The following is a 19,554-nucleotide window of genomic DNA, read 5'->3' as shown; positions in this document are numbered from 1 at the left end:
TTACTTCCAATCTTCCTCCTGATTCCCCATACTCTTTCGCACAAATGATTCGGTCGTTGTGATCTCCTGATCCATTCGCTTTAGTATCTCATCCAGCTCTTTGCACTTCATCATCTCTTGGTCGATTTTGTGGAGCATTGCAGGGTTATTGTACTTTTCGGGGTTGTCAAGGAAGCGGACCATACCATCCTTTTTGTTGATGGTGGCATAGATCTCGCCGTCTTCAATCATGTTCAGGACATATTTCTCAGCTTCCTGCGGGCCCGACAGCTGCACTCTGCTCGCCATGTCTTGCAGGGAGAGCGTCAGGAAAGTCTTTGTTAGCCTCTGGATGTTCTTCTTGTTGAGGGAGTAGAGACACCGCTTGACCAGATCCATGGTGTTGTCTTGCTTGAACGTATCGCTGTGTTTGTTGACCAGGCTGCGGAGCTCAGCGTGGTTGTTGGTGGTGTACACCTGGGCCAAGTCGTGATACGCGCTGCAAAAGGGCTTGATCCTCACAACGATCTGCGCAGTGTATTTGGGCAGCGTCTGCACTTTGCCATGGAGTATGAGTGACACCAGGATGTACTTTCTATAGGCCTCCTTCATGGTGGGGTGCACTATACTGGCTGTAATGGTTAATGCCTGCTCATAAAAATACAGTGCTCTTTCATAGTTTTTCAGAGCAATGTAAATCATACCCCCGGAGTTGTAGTACTTTAGAAAGTCCTTGCCGTCGTATTTTGACTTCTCCTTGCATATTTCCATTATATCCTGGTCCAGTATGGACAGGGCCGGCTTGTAACACTTTGCATTCAAGCACAGGGTACACAGGTCCGTATGAACCGAGGTAAGTTGGCTCGGGCTGTTCTGCATTTTAATTATCGCCTGTTTTATTAAGGCTATCCCCCGCAGCGGCTGTTGACGATCTATGAGGGCAGTTGTCAATTTGTGGCAGAGAGTAGCAAATATGTCCGGTGCCTCTCTGATGTGGTCCTCACTGCAGACACTCAGGAATTGCTGGACTTTGGACATGAGCGGCTCAAAGTCAGGGATGCTTGGCATGGAGAACTTGGTAACGAGAACAGCCAGCACCCCCATGGAGTGTTCCTTCATGTCCAGGACTCCCATCACATCGTTCAGGATGGCTATGTGTCTCTGCAGCACCTCCGATTGTTTCTTGATGTACTCATAGAGTTTGTCGAGTTTTCTGTCCGCGGCAAACTGCTGTACATAGTTCACAAAGGAATCCAGGCCGTTAGTCATTATTAGTATTTCAGTCGTTACAAACAGAGGTAGTGCATTGCACTGTGAAATCTTTTATACACTTGGATACTTGGTCTGACGTCAAACACAACACAAACGGTTGCTGAGTATGCCTAACAACGCTGATTTGCACAGACGCCCATTTGCAGTTCTTCCTTGAGGGTCCTGATCAACATGAGTTAGACCAGTGGTTCCCAAACTGTGGTGCGTACACCCCTTGTGGTGCGCGAGCACCTAGCCTGGGCACCATTTCATTTCGGTATATGATCCGGGCTGGAGCCGGATGATATGCTTACGTCATGTTGTAGGCAATGGTTTGCCTACAACAAACAGGAAGCTGTTTGTTGCTTCCTGTTTGAATAAAAGCAATAAAAGCTCTCGTAAGCGAGAGCTTTTATTGAGAGGGAAAAGGAAGTTGTCGCCGCCTGTTCATCCTGTCTGGCGACTACAAAACAATACTACAACATGACGTAACCACATCATCCGGCCCCAGCTCGGATCATACGGACTTTTGAAACTGAGACCAGGCTTTCCTCCGAGGCGGTGGAAAGCCTGGTGAGGCGAGGTTAGCGAGCACCTTCTAGGGGGTGCGCGACATGAAAAGTCTAATGGTGGTGCTATGGTTTTATTAGAAATATTTTAACATATTATGGCAATATATGGCAAGTATATGCAGAATATAGCCTATGCTGCATATATATGCCATATTCCAGATTTTGTCTAAACATCCCGCAAATCGTTACACAGTATCTCTATAGTCATGTGCTAAAGATGGATCTGTCCGATATTTCATATTCCATCCTTTTTTTTTTTCTAGAATATTTATCCAGAGATTTTGTAACCCATTTTTCACCCCTGTGTCAATTATCTAATGTGATCCTGGACTCTACACACCCTCCACCAACCTAGTCCCCATATATGGGGGACAAGGGGAGAGCAACAGACTTGAACTCATGCTTCCTTCAAATGGCACCTTTTTCACATTTGCCTATAGCGCCACCAGGAGGCCACAACCTGACCTGGCCTGCATGGTGGAGACCTGTGCCCCGATCGAGGGGCACTTTTTCTAGTTTGTTATATTTTATAGAGGGAGGGACAGTAAGTTGACAAGAGTCAGAGATAAGTTGTGCTCTGCTCGCGCACTAGTAGGCCATTCATGGTCAACTTGTGTGCGAAGCGCAAGTTGGCAGCTCGTCAGAGTGCATTTCTAGTTTTAAAATCAATGTTCTGCTCGTGCAATTTCAGGGGACCGTAATTAAAATTGTACACATATCCAACCCTTGATGCTGAGTGTCAAGCATATCAAGCATTCAGGAATTGGGTCCCATTTTTTTTAAATCTTTGGTATGACTCGACCGGGTATAAAATCCACCCTCCCAGTTTCAGGGTGGACACTGTAACCACAAGGGCACTGAGCTGGTGGCCCTACGACATACTAGTGTTATGTCCAGGGTGTGTACTTGTACATCAAGCTGCTGAGTCACGGCTACTTACTACTACTTCTCCTGTACTCCCAAGAAGATGTGTCATGGGTTGATTTACTACATCCTGGTATTGTTGTTCACGACAGGCCAAGTATAGTGGCAGTTTGGTACCTATAGTCTATAGTTATTTCATAGCAACAGTGTAGCAAGCAACCCAGGGGTACAAGAGTCTGCAGCTTGTATGAGAGCGCAGTTACTCTGCTGCTATACTGCCCTGTCTATATATGAACAGCTCTGAATACAGTTATTTAGTACTTTGACACTGTTTTATCATTTGTCTTGTCCTCAGAAGGTAGAATTTTATTTTTTATCTTAAGTGAAATGTTCCACCACAGGTACAGTAGGATCGTTGATGATTCTATGGGCTTTTCTGACACAAATCCATTATATGTCATGTCCTAGATGGAGGGAAGCACACACATCCACTGATGCACTGGGCTGTCTGCACAACCCTCTCTGATGCTCTGTAGTTGAGGACAAAACGCCTTTCTCTCCATCCACTACCATTGAAATAACATATTTATCTGTTGATTTGTATTGATATTCTGTGTATTCAATTCTAAATTTAAACCTGTCAGTAAAAAGGAACAATGCAGCATCATAGCATGGTGACTGGGCATATCATGTTTGTTTTTAGTTTTTTTCCCTGAGGATTCTTAATAGGGCTGGTTGTTAAAGACCCCTAAATATTCAGCACAACAATTGAATGGGTGGAATTGTCAATGATCACGTGGTGCCACCAGTAGGCTACGACACATCTTCAGTTGTGTGCCCGGCCCCCGACCTCATTGGATGTTTCGGCCACTTATCACAAGACACCCTCTGCCGAGGTTGGCCCACCACAGGCTGCCACAGTTTCAGCCACAGTTCTTTGATCACTATACTTCCTTCAGGAGCCTTGTGGTGGAACTGGCTACAAAGCCTCTGCAGCTTGATGTTTATTAACTATGTTTTAGCAAATTCAACACAAACAAGGCGATACCAGGGCGGAACAAGGCAGAAAGAGCCTGCTGGTTAGTCAGTCAGGGACCAGTCAGAAGGCTGACAAATGGTGAATTCCAAGTTCTTGTCAGGGTGTGGACCCAGTTCAAATATGATCTGACCTATATATGACTGGATCATCACCTAGATCTGCATATATGATGCCGGCCAGCAACTCTACATCTGAGCTCACGGACACCATATTAATAGTTTAACTCCTGCTTCTTAACTGTGCCGTATTAAGAAGCTCTGTTGTTTTCAGTCTTACTGGTTGTTAGGTTTAGGCCGGGTTTATGGTTAGATTTAGGTATATTTTTGTGAGGTTAGGGTTATGTTAATAAGGCATAGGTTTTTGTGAGGTATTAATGAATTACTTCGCCCCTGCCAATGCCTTTTATTCTGAGCGGATTTGCTTGAGGAAAAAAGTACCGGATCGGATCACATATCTAAGTCACCCGAAACATAAAGCTTGCACCCGTGGCCAAAATCAGCCGTAAACAAATTGCTCGTTTTGATTAGAATCAGAATCTGGGATTAGAATCTGAGATAAAAGCATCTGGAAAAGGTAAACAGACCGTGACTCAATGGGCGAGGCCTTTTAGATTTTCGGGTCATTGTCCGTCTACATCGCGCTAGCATTCCAGAGCTAACGAGATGTGGCTTATAGGACCGGGACCTATACACTAATCAATAGAACACCTTAAGACGCGTATACATGTCCTAGTTATCCTATGTTTTTATTTGATAGGACGTGTATGCATGTCCTATAGGCATTCAATGTGTTCAAATAGGATTAAGGTTAGTTTTAGGGTTCTTTAGGAGCCTATAATGATTGACTCAACACAGTCTGCATCATTAACCCATATTCACGTTTTGGGAATTAAAAACATTTATCAGCAGCCAGCCAGGCCCACATGCACCACCACCACCCACATAATCACGAAAGAGCTGTCAATCCTTTATGTGTCCGGGCCAGGTGAAAGTCCCTGTGTTGAGTCAAATTAAGCTACAGGCTCCACTCCTGGCTAACTTGACTTCTATAGGTTTGAGCTGTGCGTGGCCACGCAATCATGATGGGGGTAGAGGTAAAAGTTACATCCTCAGCTCCTCCCATCGCACTGCGGGTGATGTTATCCTCATTTATCGACATTGAATGGGAGGTTTGAATTTGAGTAAAGTTATACTTTATATCACAGGCTCGAGTCATTGAAAATATTGAGGAATGGAACTGGCCCTACTAAAATAGAGCAGACAATGTGCAATTACCAAGAATAAAAAAATCATTGTCCGAATGAAAACATAACGATAATGACGAACAAAAAAGTAGCCTATACTGTTATTTAGTAGAATAACAAAATAAAGCAGTTTCATATATGGGAGGGTGAACGCTGATGAAATGAATCTGGTGGTCGCCATGGCCCGTCGTCTTCAGTGTGTTGTTTCCATTCTAGCATGCTGTTGTTGAAGTATACTCATCCAGATGCCTTGCTGAAGCATCTTCGTGTTTATTCCCGAATAAGCCACAGGATATTACAGGACATTAAAAACAGCACAGAATTACACAATAAACAACAGGATCCAAAAGCACAGGGCTAGAAAGCCTGTCCCCAGCAGATCCCCAATGGCTGTTAGGTAGGGGATGGAGTTGCTGTCAGGGTCTGTCCCATGGCCCCAATGCCAGTTGACCATCCAGTTGGCCAAGTAGAGCAGGATCATCACCTGCAGAAGTGCCGCAGTTAAGTAGGAGGTGACGAAGGTAAACGTTGGGTTAACTCCCTTCAGACTGGTGATGGTGTAGAGGAAGACCAGGTGTCCCGGGGCAACAAGGAGAAGGAGCACACGGGCCGAACGAGAATTCAACTTCGAACTGAAGAAGGTGGTGCAAGGTGTGGGGCACCTCCTGGCATTGTGGTTCGGGTCTCCCATCGGAAGGCCGTTCATGTGCAGATAGGTGGAGATTCTACTGGCTTGAATTGCAACTAGGTTTCCTCCCACCCCGTTGATGACTGGAGTGAAGACAGCCATACCATCGAAGTTCGGATTGGAGACGGTCTTCTCTAAGATGAGACCGCCAATGCTGCTGATGATCATAGCAATGATGACAGGCTTCCAGCCAGAGTAAAGCACCTCCCTGGTGGAGGGGACACGACTTGCGATGAGCACCCACAATGGACACAATGCCACGAACAGTGCACACACTAACGTGTTGACATAGTAACTGTTCTCCAGCTGTATGTTGTACAGTCCAGTCGAGATGCTTGCCAGCAGAGAAACAGTGATCAGGTCTCCCAGGCTGGAAGCCAGGGGTGTGGTCACATTGTCAGGGTTGATCCCCACCTTCCTGGATGCAACGATCACACCAACCATCATCAGCCCTAGCAGCAGAGAGGCTATGAACGCAGTGGCCACACTGGACGCACACAGCAGAACGGCATGACCCAGCCTGAACTGTTGCTCTGAGATGGAGCCAATAATAACGGCAACTATAGAGGCGACGAAACCACAAACCGTGGCCTGGACCTGGATGAGGGCCATGTTGCCTATGATTCTCTTCCACATGTCCTGAGCCATGTCCATCTGACCAATGTTCGCTGCTGTCGAGAGTCTCGCGGCCAGTGTCATCTCCAAATCACCTTTGAGCCCCATTAGCCCTGGAACCAGTATGAAGATATAGGTCACGTCTGTAAACACCTCCCAGTGCTGCACGATGTCTAGTACATACCCCGCTGCCACGGTCCCAAACCCGGCCAAGAGGAATGGAAACACTACCTGGTAAAGGATAGTAAAGGAGGTCTCATTCAGAGACCTCGGTGCAGGTCGAACCGGTGGTTCGGGGCTCTGGTCGGTGGTGCCGGTGACAACGCTCTCGTTGCTCTGGCTGGCGTTCGCTATTATCTCTGACCAGTTGTTGTCGCCATCAGTCTCAATTGCTCTGTCCATGACAGAGGTGACCTCTGTGAGCTCGTACGCTCCTTCAGGGGTGTTCTCACGTCTGACCTCGTCCAGGTGCTTGGCAAGGATGGCCGACTGAACAGATCCATTCGAGTTGAGGAAGGTCGGCATCAGCTCCACTCCCTCATTCTTCTTATCCATTCCCCCAGCGGACATGTAGATGCTGATGTCTAGAGAGGTTGTGGCGGGTGGTGGTGTAGGCTGAAGGAGGGTTGGAGGGCAACTTGTGGTCTGGGGCAAAGGAGCATCTGCCCCTTCTGCCCCTACGGGTGTGATGGGAGCCATGGAGATGCCCTTGTCCAAGTTAGCATGACCTGACCCCAGTGGGGACTGTTCAGTTCCGCTCTATATGACGGAAGCTGTCCAAGGTAGTGAGATGTAACCCGTCTGGGGACCTTGAAGTGGTGCTGTATAGACTGGCTGCAAGAAGTTCTATATGACGGAAGCTGTCCAAGGTAGTGAGATCTAACCCGTCTGGGGACCTTGAAGTGGTGCTGTATAGACTGGCTGCAAGAAGTTCTATATGACGGAAGCTGTCCAAGGTAGTGAGATCTAACCCGTCTGGGGACCTTGAAGTGGTGCTGTATAGACTGGCTGCAAGAAGTTCTCGCATGCTCTGTCTACTTTTCTCTGACTCGCTGTCATTCACCCCGCCACTGACGCTCTCTGTCATCATCGGAATAACTTTGATGCGTAAAGGTTTCTACGACACCTTATATATTTTTATATATATATATGTGTGTATATAAAGACAGATGTCACTCATATACTGTAACAAACTGTCACTGGATGCCTAACAATGGCAATTTGTGCAGGTGCCTATATGCAGTTCATTTAACAATCTTGCCTGCGAATCCTTCTCTGGCACACATACTTCCAACAGAAAGAAATTGTCTGCTGTTGTTTTCCATTGAAATAAAATGTGCTTTTGATTCATTGATCCTAACTTTAAGTAAGCGGGCGAGATACGTGTAGTTGCGTGTAATGTAATATCTTTGTTTTCTGCAGCAAACCATTGTTTTAGCAAAATGTTACAAGTCTGTTTCGCTGCGTCGAACCACAATTAATGTAGCCTTATGGTCATAAAAACTGTGAAAATGATTTAAATATACATGTATATTTTCATAATGTGTATAATAATACTACAGTGTGGTCGATCATATGTTTATTTAGCGGTCAACTAAGATTTAAAATTGGCAACCTATGTTGTGTTTGTATCACCACAGCATATGGCTGTTCAGTGTCAGTCTACAATTTGATTTAAGGCACAGTTTAGGTTATACCGTTACTTATTTAGAAATAACCCTTTAGACTTTGACATGTGGACAGGAGGAGCCGGGATTCGAACCGCCGACCCAGGATCATTGGACGACCTGCTCTCCCTCCTGAGCCCTATAAACTGAACTGCTGCTAGTTTGCGAGATTAGATGCAGACAGACAGGCAGACAAACATTGGTGAAAACATCATCTCCGCCCTCAATCTCCATTTTAATTAATGAACCACTCACTGTGCACTGGGCATGGGCCTATACTTGGGAACGATGCAAATTGGGAACAATGATAATCGGGAATGCATACCTCACTCCAGTATAAAATACCCGTTGTCAAAGCACCTGTTTTAACCGTCTGTCTGTCTGAGTCTCATATATATGGATGAGACTCAGGCAGGTTGCCATGGCAATCAATTGGCTCAGGCAGAGCCTGCAGGAATTCTACAGGTGTGGAGGCTCATTAGGTCCACCGGCAGAGCCTGACCAGAGCCTTTTGTGGCGGTTCTGGACAACCGTATATGTTGACCAACTCAAGGCCGAGCACTGCACTCCCTGTGGTGGTGTGGAATGCGTGTGTCGAATTTGACAGATGTACACATATACGTACAGAAATGTGCAGTGCACGGTGCATTTATTGTAAGATTGTTAGATTCAGTGAAAACACCCATCCTTGGTTCTGGTGTCTGATATTGTCTTTCTAAGTGAGGGGGCCGTATCTTTTCAATAATTTTTTTTGGGGAATGGGAAAAAGTTCAGGGAAAAAAAAGAAAGTCACTTGTGTGAAGTAAGGGGCGCTCTTATCATCAGACGTGCTCAGCCAATAAAATCATCACATTCCGTTCTCAGCCAATCAAATCATCACATTTCGTGTTACAAATACACAAAGCTGTGCATAGCCCATCAAAAATAAATAAAATAAATGAAAAAAGTAATTGAAAATACACAGCCCCCTCACGTATTAGGAGAACTTTACCAATGACAGGTGGTTTTGATTAATCTAACATGGTTAAAATGGAGTTTGAAGTTGCAATGGGTTTGGTATACGTAAGGTGGTCGGTGGACAATGATAAAATGAAAATAAAATGTCTAAATACTGAATCAAGCAACTTAAAAACTGCCTGGGGTGAAACACAAAAGCCAGAGGAGACATTAATGACTCCAAACATGTTTAAAAGTGACGTATAAATAAAATGTATACCAATGCTTAATACTTACCGGCACTAGGACCCTGCAGTGGTTGTTTTGGAGCGGTACGTCAGTGTTTCTATTTAGCGATTCTCAAAAATAAATAATAATATAATAAAAATGAAACAAGGGTCCTAATCATCATCGACATAAGAAAAAACTAATAGTGACGATAATGGAAACTCATATAGTAGAGCAAGCGATTCACAAAAAATCACACTTGTGTGAAGTGAGTGGTGCCTTTCATCACAATGATGACGTCTGATGACGTAAACAACACAATGTCCAATCATATGACCACATTCCGTGCTAAACGGACAGACATACATACACACAAAGCTGTGCATTGGAGCGGCTGCACCGCTCAAAAAGGATCCTATCGCTCCTAAACACCATAGTACATGGCTGAGGGAGATCACCCCTATGATACAAACACAATAGCAAATAATACATAATGATCGAGAGATCAAGCCATAGTCATTCATAATCATATACATTTAGTACAATGTAATTGTTTATAAATGTGGATAATATTTATTCTCGGAAGTTGCTCAGTGGCGTTTTGAAGCACCCGGAAGAACGCTCTACGCATTTGACCACCACATTTTGGTGATCAAATGCGGAAGTGCAAGCGAGCACTCAATGTTAAACCCCAGCTGCTACAGGGTTTCCTCGTCATGAATCCACGGGTCTGCCTGCAGTTCACCCTCTAACCAGTAGGGCCGAGTGCTTCAACATTGGAGAGCCTCCCTGGGGGCTTGGTCTCCACTCCTTCGTCCGTCCTGTAGCTCACTACCAATCGTTGCACCTCACCTCGACCAGTCAGATCTGGTCAGCTCTGCATTCCTAAACATGTGCTTGATTGTTCCCTCATACAACTATGTGTATTTACTTCCTCTGTTCTCTGTCAGATACTAGGTGTTTTATTTTGTTTGTTTTGTTTTTACTGTCTTAGCTTGCATGCCCGAGCTTCCTATTTTGGCCCCTCTTGCCCTAAAATTTGAATCTGGAATTGTCTTTTTGATTTGGATTTGGTTGGTGGCTTTAAGACTTTTAACTTTGTCATCTGCTTTTGGGTTCTTTCCTCTGACATACCCTTCTGCGGTCCCCCACTCAGGCTTGTCATCTTTAGAGACATATTTACGGGCAGAGACATATCCAGTGTAGGCATAGAGGCTGAAGGGCACAGTGTGTCCGTATTGAGGAATTCAGCCCCGGCCCTCTCTTCGTGGGTGACCATTACTCCATCCAGGACCTGCAGTTTGGAGAGACGCTGCACTAGCGCAATTCTGTGTACGGAGCGTCTGCTCACCAGATTTTCAGTAAGAGAGAGTTCAGTCAGCGAGGGAAGGATTTCTAGCTTGTCAAGTTCTGTTACGTCCCTTAGACAGTTCTTGTCAAGGAACAGGCGACAGAGTTCAACCATTGGATCCAAATAGTTTAGCTCTCGGATGCGGTTCTCTGCCAGGCGCAACTCCACCAGTGCTGTTTGGCCTATGAAGGAGTTATGACTGAAGGCCTTGATACGGTTCCTGTCCAGCACCAGCTCCCTGAGGCTCCGCAACCCCTCCAAGCCCTCCACCTGGCTGATATCATTACCTTCAAGGAAGAGTGATTTAAGATTCTTGAACCTGCTGAGCTGTAGCTTGGCCATATTGGAGATGCCATTGTGACTCAAATGTAGCACCTCTAGGCTGCCCATCAGTGGTTCCAAGCTTTCCGTCGGGCCATCTCTGCTGCCCTTGGTCTGCTGACCATATCCACTGGAGGTCACTTTTTGGTATAACACCTGTCTGTTGGTCAGGTGTGCCTGAATCTGCTGTCTGGGTAGGATAGAATCAATGGAATTGTGATTCAGAGAGAGAACCTTGACCTTAGGCAGGTCAATCAGGCCTGAAAATGACTTGAGGTTGTTGTGATCAAAGTTGACATGATGCAGGTTTTCGAAGAGGTCTGCCGGAGCCAGGTCCACTACCCTAATGGAGTAGGATCGAAGACGGAGGTGAGTAATATCTGAGTAGTTTGAGTGGCCCAGCTTCTCCGCAATTGTGTCTGGAGTCAGACGGCCCCCAAACACATCCTTTGCATTCTCCTTCTCAGTGACGTCCACTGGAATACCGTCCAGTGCTTTTAAGGAGGGCAGTTGGAATACCATATAAATACGATAGTGTTCTGTTTTCTCCACGAAAGGGTTCCCATGAAGATTGAGAATGACAAGCTTTCTCAGTGGCTTCAAATGTGAGATGTCTCGTGTGGTGCAAATATGATTGTTGCCAATTAAAAGCATAAAGAGGGAACGGGCTTTCTGGATGCCAGACATGGAATTGATGTAGTTACTCTCCACGGACAGGAAGTGTAGGACAGGAAGGTGGCCCAGGACAGAGGCCTCCAGACGAGACAGCTTGTTATCATTCAAACTGAGTTTAGTCAGGTGACTCAGTTTGGGTAGCCCATCCATACTGGTGATACAGTTGTCATCGAGGGACAGCTCTTCCAGGCGCAGGCAGTTGTCCAGTCCCTCCAGTTTAGAAATGTTGTTGTTGTTAAAGGAAGCCCAACGCAAGCTGATCAACTTATCCAGGTTTGACAGCCTGGAGATCCCTTGGCTGTCAAGATTCAGGGCTGTGATCTTGTACATCCAGCCAGGATCTGGTTCTCTGTTCAGGTCCCAGGGTGCTGGGCTGATTTGGCATAGGAGCTGAGCTGTTGAAAGCAGGCTGAGGCTGCATGGTTGATCACTGTCTGTACGACAGTGAGCTAGAATAGATGACTGGTTAATTATGGAGCCAGCAACCCTCTCATTACCCTCCACCAATATATCATCCAAGTGTGTTAGGTCCTTGAGACGACCCAATATGGTCATTCTGACTCTCTCCGGCCTCTGCCAAGGGTTGTGCCGAGTGTCCAGTTTCTGAAGAGAGGGGGCATGTTTTCTGAGCATAGTCGTCTCCTCCCGTGCTTTTGTCAGCTGGTTCCAGCTCAGGTCCAGCTCTTTCAGCTGTCCCAGCCCCCTCATCCCATCCAGGGTGACTAAGTGGTTATGGCTGGCATCCACAAACTCCAGATTGGGCATATTGGAGATGTCATCTAGGTGTGTGAGCTCGTTGAAGCTGACAGTCAGTTGCCGCAGTGCCTGCAGGCAGGAGATCTCCGTTAGCTTATTCAGGCTGTTGCCATTGAGATTGAGTACAGTGATCTGACTGAGTGCATCAGCTTTCGTCACTGTAAGCAGAATCTCCTCATCAAGGCTGGACATCCTGGGCCGAGGTTTGAGCACAGGTTCCATATTGATGGCATTCTCGTCGAGGAGGATCTGATCTCGATCCATGCCAAGGCTAGGGAGGGCAGGCGGAGCTGGGTCCTGGGTGATATACTCAAAGTCAATGATGTACTCGGGCAAGACCAGCTCATGGTCAAACACAAACCATTGACTTTGTGTGAGAATTGATGCCGCACAGCAACTGTGCACACTACGATATACCGAGTGGGCTTTGGGGTAGCAACTGCTGTCTATTGGGTCTCCCTCCTGGACAGGGAAGTATCGACCAAAGAATACTTTGGCAAGAATGATCTGACCATATCTGAAAGGGACAGTATCCTTGTTTAGTCTGGAGGAGCTCTGACTGGCGTGGCGCTGTGCATACTCAATTCTGGGCTGTTCAGCCACAAATAGGCTATTGGATAACGGCACAGCACCCTCTCTGCCTAAGGCCTTATACATTTCTGGATTTTGAAAACCTTCTTCTGCAATGTATAAAGTTCCATTCTGCTCCGTGGTACATTCAGGGACAGACTCGTAAAACAAGTAGTCCAGTCGTTGTTTAGAGTTTTGCGAGAACATGGAGAATAATCCTTCAAACTCTAAGAGGCTATGAAGTTTGTCATCAAACCGAAGCATCAAAGTGCGATTGTGGATGCGGATAATGTGGTTGACCTTGACACCGGTGATGCCATGATGCAAGTAGTCTGGAGCTGAAAAGCGGGATTGCACAAGATCATGGCAGGACATGAACCAAGGGTCTGCAGAGCAACCTTCTTCAAAACGAACATTTCCCAAAGTATTCAGCTCTATCAACAGGCAGTTGACCATAAACACATTCCTGCTAGTAGTTTGTGACAATCTGTGCTTATACCAGGTTTCAATCTCTTCCAACTTCCTGTCCCAATGTTCAAGCCTCCCCCTCAGTATTTCCATCTTGCAGCGTAACTTCTTGCAGCAGTGTAGCCTATCCGAGAATTCACACTCCAGACCTTTGATAGCATAAAGTAGTGCCCTGATGCGCTCCACAGGCAGTTCTGACACAGTGTTCTTCTGCTCCAGAAGACTGGCCTGGATCTCTGCCAGTTTCCTCTTCTGAGAAGTGCAGACACGCATGTTATAATACATCATCTTTTTCATAACTGTGAACTCGGCTGCTTGCTTCACTTGCTTGCTCGAGACATCATAGTTGTCGAGTCGCCGGAGGCGAGGCAGGTGGTAAAGGACATGGGTTGCATAGTTAAAGAGCAGACACACCGGGTTGGGGATTGACAGGGGGCACTTCAGTTCTAGCTTTATGAGATGTGGCAAATTGGCTAGCAGGGTAAGCTCCTTAAAGGAGCTGATTTTGTTCCCAGTTAAATTAAGGTGTTGAAGGTTCATATTCAAATCAAGGCTATGACCAATGTTTTCAATACAGTTGTCAGCTAGGTTTAGTTCTTTCAGTTCTTTAAGTGCATTCAGACCCCCAATATCAGTTATGTAGTTATTGTTGAGCCACAGCACTTGAAGATTAACATGCAGCTCTAAATTCTCAATTTCACTGATCTGATTATCATAAAGATAGAGTTTTTGTAGGGAAAGGCAATTTTGTATCCCAGATATCTCCTTCAGTCGGCATTCGACCACCCAAAGCTCTCTGAGCAGGGGGCAACATTCGAGGCCATGGATTTTTATTATGCTCTGATTTACTATTGTAAGCTGGCAGAGCCTTGTAAAGTGGCAAAGCCCAGCCATCCTGGGAAAACCATTGAAGAACATCTCCAGGGAAGCAATTGAGCTAAAATCCTTTGTGTAATAATTTATCCCATTAGCTATGCATAATTCTTTGAGGATTTCTTCATCTGTTAGTCTCTTAGGCCTGTTCCGAGTTTTAGCCACACGCAATTCTTTGACGATCTCTTCATCTGTTCTGCTTTTAGGCCTGTTCAGAGTATTAGCCACACAGAATTCATCACCCATCTCTTCACCTGTTAGGTGTTTAGGTCTGTTCAGAGTATTAGCCATGCAGAATTCATCACCCATCTCTTCAGCTGATAGGCTTTTAGACCTGTTCAGAGCATTAGCCACGTAGAATTCACCACCCAACTCACCAACTGTTGGGCTTTTAGACCTGTTCAGAGCATTAGCCACGTAGAATTCATCACCCATCTCATCAACTGTTAGGCTTTTAGACGTGTTCAGAGCATTAGCCACGTAGAATTCATCACCCATCTCATCAACTGTTAGGCTTTTAGGCCTGTTCATAGTATCATCCATGTAGAATTCATCGCCCATCTCAACTGTTAGTCTTCTGTACCCGTTCAGAGCATTAGCCACGTCGAATTCATCGCCCATCTCTTCAACTGTTAGGCTTTTAGGTCTGTGCAGAGCATTATCCATGTAGAATTCATCCCCCATTACTTCATCTGTTAGGCTTTTAGGTCTGTGCAGAGCATTATCCATGTAGAATTCATCGCCCATCTCTTCATCTGTTAGGCTTTTAGGTATGTTACTCTCTTTCAGTCTAGCCTTGAAAAGTGCATCATCGTCTTTGGATTCCTCTCCCCAGTCCATGGTGCTCCACCTGGATTAATAATTATATATAATATGGATATATATATATTTAAAAAAAAATCTAAATGTTGTTATGTGAAACTCTACTTGTCTCTCAAATGCTGAGTCTCTCAGCATTTGCAAATTTACCAGCTTGTACCTTTTTTCTCTTTCAATCTCAATCTTTGTCTCACTGTCTTTTATTTTCTATTTTTATCATCCTTGGACGAAGTCAGTGTTTAAAAACATCAACAGCAATGTATATATCTATCTGACCAGAGTTCTGATATGACGTCACACACTACACAAATTGAACCACTGAATGTCCATGCTGTTTTCTGACGAAACCGCAAGCTAGTACATCGATGCCAGTGGAACTGTGTGGATTTCACTGCTGTTCCACTTCCACAGAATTGCTGTAATCCAAGCTAACTGTGACAATTTGTGCAATTTTCCACTCTCACACATACCCTCTATAGTACCTCCACATACCCCTAGGGGTACCTGTACCCCCATTTAAGAATGCTATAGCGCCTGGACCGTGGCTCAGCGGTCTAGAACTAGAACTGCACTCTGTCGAGTGCCTACAGAGTGCGCAAGTACTGTCAACCGCTACAAACTTTCAAATCTCTGGCTCGCAATGGTGACATAATAAAGATGACATATATACATGTATATTATGTAAGTTGTATATATGTATATGTCATTTGTAAATTGATTAGCAGTATACTGTGGTTACTTGGGTCGTTTGATGCGTATATGTCCGTAGCTGCGAGTGACGTAATAAAGATATGTACCAATGCCAGGGTATAACTGACTCTCGATGGTGACGTAATAATTATATGTTTCAGTGTCGGGTGGATTAAAGGTAATGCCCCTATGTATACATGTATGTAAGTTGTATATATGTATATGTAATTACCGTAGTAAGTTGATTAGCAGTACTGTGGTTACTTGGGTCGTTTGATGTGTATGTCCGTAGCTGCGTAATGAAGATATGTACCAATGCCAGCGTATAACTGGCTCTCGATCGTGTCTGTCTGTCTGTCTGTCTGTCTGTCTATGACCTTTTATGCCCATATATGGAGATCCCTGATATCAATATGATGTCATAAACTGGCCTTAGCGGTAACAGTTACTGCACTAATTATTATGACAACCGCAACCGACCTTATATATTACATAGATGTACTACATCACTTTATCAAAATATCTTTTGTGGATAAATTGCATTTTTTCCCACTAACACCTGTGTTCATGATGAATGTTGTAGAGGAGCACCAGGTACCAGACGAGGACGCGATCCTACACGTGGTCACCAAGGACACCGACCCAGCCCAGGTGACGAAGGCCAAGAAGAAGAAAAATAAGAAGAGCAAGTCTGCGACACCAGCAGCTACCGAGGCAGAGGTAGATGGAGTGGCTAACATAACCAAACGGCTGGAGGAACAGTCTCTGGATGACGGGGAGAAAGAGGAGGCTGATGGAGAGGATGATGGAGATGGTGGCAAAAACTCTGCAGGGAAAAAGAAGAAAAGAAGAAAGAAGAAAGGACCTAAAACCCAGACCGACCCCCCGTCTGTGCCAGTCTGTGAGTTATACCCAAACCTAGTATTCCCCGTTGGACAGGAGTGTGAATACCCCTTGGTGCAGGATGGTCGTAGCGCAGTTTGGCGTACCACCAACGAGGAGAAGCGCACGCGGGATAATGCAGACGAGGTGATGTGGAACGACTTCAGACAGGCGGCCGAAGTCCACAGGCAGGTCCGCCAGCACGTCCGCGGCTTCATCCAACCCGGTATGGCCATGATTGATATCTGCGAGCGGCTGGAGAAATGTTCCCGCGCGCTGGTCAAGGAGAACGGGCTGAACGCGGGCCTGGCCTTCCCAACGGGCTGCTCCCTGAACCACTGCGCCGCCCACTACACCCCCAACGCGGGAGACGCCACGGTCCTGCAGTACGACGACGTCTGCAAGATAGACTTCGGCACGCACGTCAACGGGCGGATCATCGACTCTGCCTTCACGGTCACGTTCAACCCAAAGTACGACAGGCTGCTGGAGGCCGTGAAAGACGCCACCAACACTGGGATCAGAAAAGCGGGAATCGACGTGCGTCTTTGCGACGTCGGAGAAGCAATTCAAGAGGTGATGGAGTCGTACGAGGTCGAGCTCGGCGGGAGAACGTATCAAGTGAAGCCGATTAGAAATCTGAGCGGTCACGCGATCGCTCAGTACAGAATACATGCCGGTAAGTCCGTGCCCATCGTTAAGGGAGGGGAAGCGACGAGGATGGAGGAAGGAGAGGTCTATGCCATCGAGACGTTCGGTAGCACAGGAAAAGGTATGGTCCACGAGGACATGGAATGCTCTCACTACATGAAGAACTTTGGCGTCGGCCACATCCCCATCAGGCTCCCCAAAGCCAAGCACCTGCTGAAAGTGATCAACGAGAACTTTGGAACGCTGGCCTTCTGCCGCCGCTGGCTCGACCGTGCGGGCGAGAGCAGGTACCTGATAGCGCTGAAGGAACTGTGTGACCTGGACATCGTGGAAGCCTACCCACCCCTCTGTGACACCAAGGGCTGCTACACTGCTCAGTTTGAGCACACCATCCTTCTCAGGCCCACCTGCAAAGAGGTCGTGAGCCGGGGCGATGACTACTGAGCCTGCTAGTTTGGATTGAGAGGATTTGGGGGGGGGGGGGGGGCATTGGGGGTTTGGCTTTTGATATATCACCATGTGTTTTTATTTCCTGTGGGGATATGTTTTATCCCTGCTTCTGGTCAGACTGAATTCAATACATGCATTTCCTTTTGGGACATTTATATGGTTCACTATCTAATTTAACTAAAGTAAAAATCATATAGTGTTGTTAGCTTGTAGCTCGGCTATTTACACTATTTGTCGTTCAAAGAAGTATAGGGCTTAAAACGTTCAAATCAAACCCTATGCCTCGTTTCACCTAAAAGGTGAAACGTTTATGTTAAGAGTGTACCTTGAAGAGCTCCGGGGCTTGTTTAGGAGTAGCTGCAGGTGGGGGTCCGGCAGGGTACATGCCGATATATGTGATGTATGCCATGCTTTTTGTTTTTGCTTAAATGTAAGTCGCTCTGGATCAAGAGCGTCTGCTAAATGCCTAAATTGTAAATTGTAATGCCATTGGCAGGTGGAGGTGGAGGGGCAGGGGGGTTTGTGTATGCCCTGTTTGCATCGAAAGGGCGGCTGCCCATCCCTGGAACCTCTTGTTAAAATCATTTGCATTCCATACTGTTGTAACCACTTGTTAAAATCATTTGCATTCCATACTGTTGTTGTATATGTAGAGGGCTATACCTGCCCTGTTTGGTCTGGTAAGTTCCAGTAAAGAGGACAAGAGCTCTCTCTATTGGGTGAAGTAGCCTATTGTTGAAGAGAATGAAAAGCATGTCAGAGATTGGAAAGCGACAAAACAAACTGAATATACAGGTAGGCTATTCTAATTCTACAACAATGACATCCTCTGGCCACTCGAGCAACAAGGACCCCTTTTATAGAGTCCATGACCATGACTGGGCCTGGCATTGATTCTCAAAGTGGAGATTCCAATCCAGGGTATAGTTAATATAGCATCACAATCATTTTAACCGCTTTAACCATATTCTATACTTTGGCTATTCAAAAATAAGCTTGTAGATCTGGTTAAAAAATAATATATATATATTTGTGAAAACTTTCATCTTTAAATAAATTTGAATATATATATATCCCTCAACAACCAGGCCCCCCTCTACCTCTACCTCTCTGAACTCATCAACGGCCATGCCATGCCTCTTGCTATCAGGTCAAGCACTGCCAACCAACTGGAACTCCACAAGTCCAACAAACAAACTTGGGGAGACAGGGCTTTTGCAGTGGCCGCCCCTTCTCTATGGAACTCACTCCCAACTCACATCAGAGCTGCCCCCACCTTCGAAATGTTCAAAAGCACGCTCAAAACCCACCTTTACAAAGTGGCTTCCCTACATAATCCCCCTCCCCCCCCCCCCCCCCCCCCCCCACACACACACACACACACACACAAACCTTTTAACCTTTTAACTAGTTTTTCTAATAACAATGTCTACTCTGTACTTCTGTTCTGTAAAGCGTCTTTGCGCGGGTACCAAGAGATTGGGAGATGGGGGTCTGCAGCCAAATACATATCAGGCCCCCACCTCACTTATGTGCCCCGGCCCGCAGGTTAATATCGGAATACTGATATATTATTGATTTCAGCTGTTACAATTCCAAACATGCAAACATGACCCGCTTTAATTACTTTAGTTTATATTAGTAGCTTAATGACTAGTCTGTACTATAGTCTTTGTCTTTATGTATTATTATTTTAATATGCAATAAAATTAAGATCTCACACAAGACACAACAGAATAATAATAATAATAATAAACAAAATAATCTTGCATAGGGCCACTTGACTCCTAGAACCGACACTGGATAGAATGGTTCTGCAGAGGTGGAAATACGAAATAGTGTGTTTATTCAAATTATTTTGTGTTTATTTTTGGCAGACCGTTACCCCACCAATGTCATGAGCTAAAACCCCAGTCAACGTAACCTCGCGTCACCAGGCTTTACAGTCGACGTAACAGTTAGCTAA

General features: G+C 45.7%; 4 protein-coding genes across 4 annotated transcripts; 1 reads left to right on the top strand and 3 right to left on the bottom strand.

The window, feature by feature from the left end:
- LOC308315153 (COP9 signalosome complex subunit 3-like) lies at positions 1 to 1,086 on the bottom strand (the record flags this gene model as incomplete). Its single annotated transcript, XM_080762992.1, has 1 exon — positions 1 to 1,086. The coding sequence occupies exon 1, from the start codon at positions 1,081 to 1,083 to the stop codon at positions 1 to 3; it is 1,083 nt and encodes a 360-aa protein (XP_080619118.1). The 5' UTR covers positions 1,084 to 1,086.
- A 4,184-nt stretch (positions 1,087 to 5,270) lies between these two features.
- On the bottom strand, positions 5,271 to 6,950 carry LOC308315152 (solute carrier family 41 member 1-like; the record flags this gene model as incomplete). Its single annotated transcript, XM_080762991.1, has 1 exon — positions 5,271 to 6,950. One exon carries the CDS (start codon positions 6,948 to 6,950, stop codon positions 5,271 to 5,273), a length of 1,680 nt encoding a protein of 559 aa, XP_080619117.1.
- Positions 6,951 to 9,043: 2,093 nt separating this feature from the next.
- On the bottom strand, positions 9,044 to 14,156 carry LOC308315151 (leucine-rich repeat-containing protein 9-like; the record flags this gene model as incomplete). Its single annotated transcript, XM_080762990.1, has 3 exons — positions 13,255 to 14,156; positions 10,217 to 12,552; positions 9,044 to 9,054 (listed from the first exon to the last, which is right to left on the bottom strand). The coding sequence occupies exons 1-3, from the start codon at positions 14,139 to 14,141 to the stop codon at positions 9,044 to 9,046; spliced, it is 3,234 nt and encodes a 1,077-aa protein (XP_080619116.1). The 5' UTR covers positions 14,142 to 14,156.
- Positions 14,157 to 16,175: 2,019 nt separating this feature from the next.
- On the top strand, positions 16,176 to 17,582 carry LOC308315150 (methionine aminopeptidase 2-like; the record flags this gene model as incomplete). Its single annotated transcript, XM_080762989.1, has 1 exon — positions 16,176 to 17,582. One exon carries the CDS (start codon positions 16,176 to 16,178, stop codon positions 17,580 to 17,582), a length of 1,407 nt encoding a protein of 468 aa, XP_080619115.1.
- Between the last annotated feature and the right edge of the window lie 1,972 nt (positions 17,583 to 19,554).

This window comes from Protomyctophum bolini (assembly GCF_963924005.1).
Source record: "Protomyctophum bolini genome assembly, chromosome: 5".
In the NCBI taxonomy this organism is placed as follows: Eukaryota; Metazoa; Chordata; class Actinopteri; order Myctophiformes; family Myctophidae; genus Protomyctophum; species Protomyctophum bolini.
Note: the sequence above shows the minus strand (reverse complement) of the source record. Positions and strands in the feature narration are given on the sequence as shown.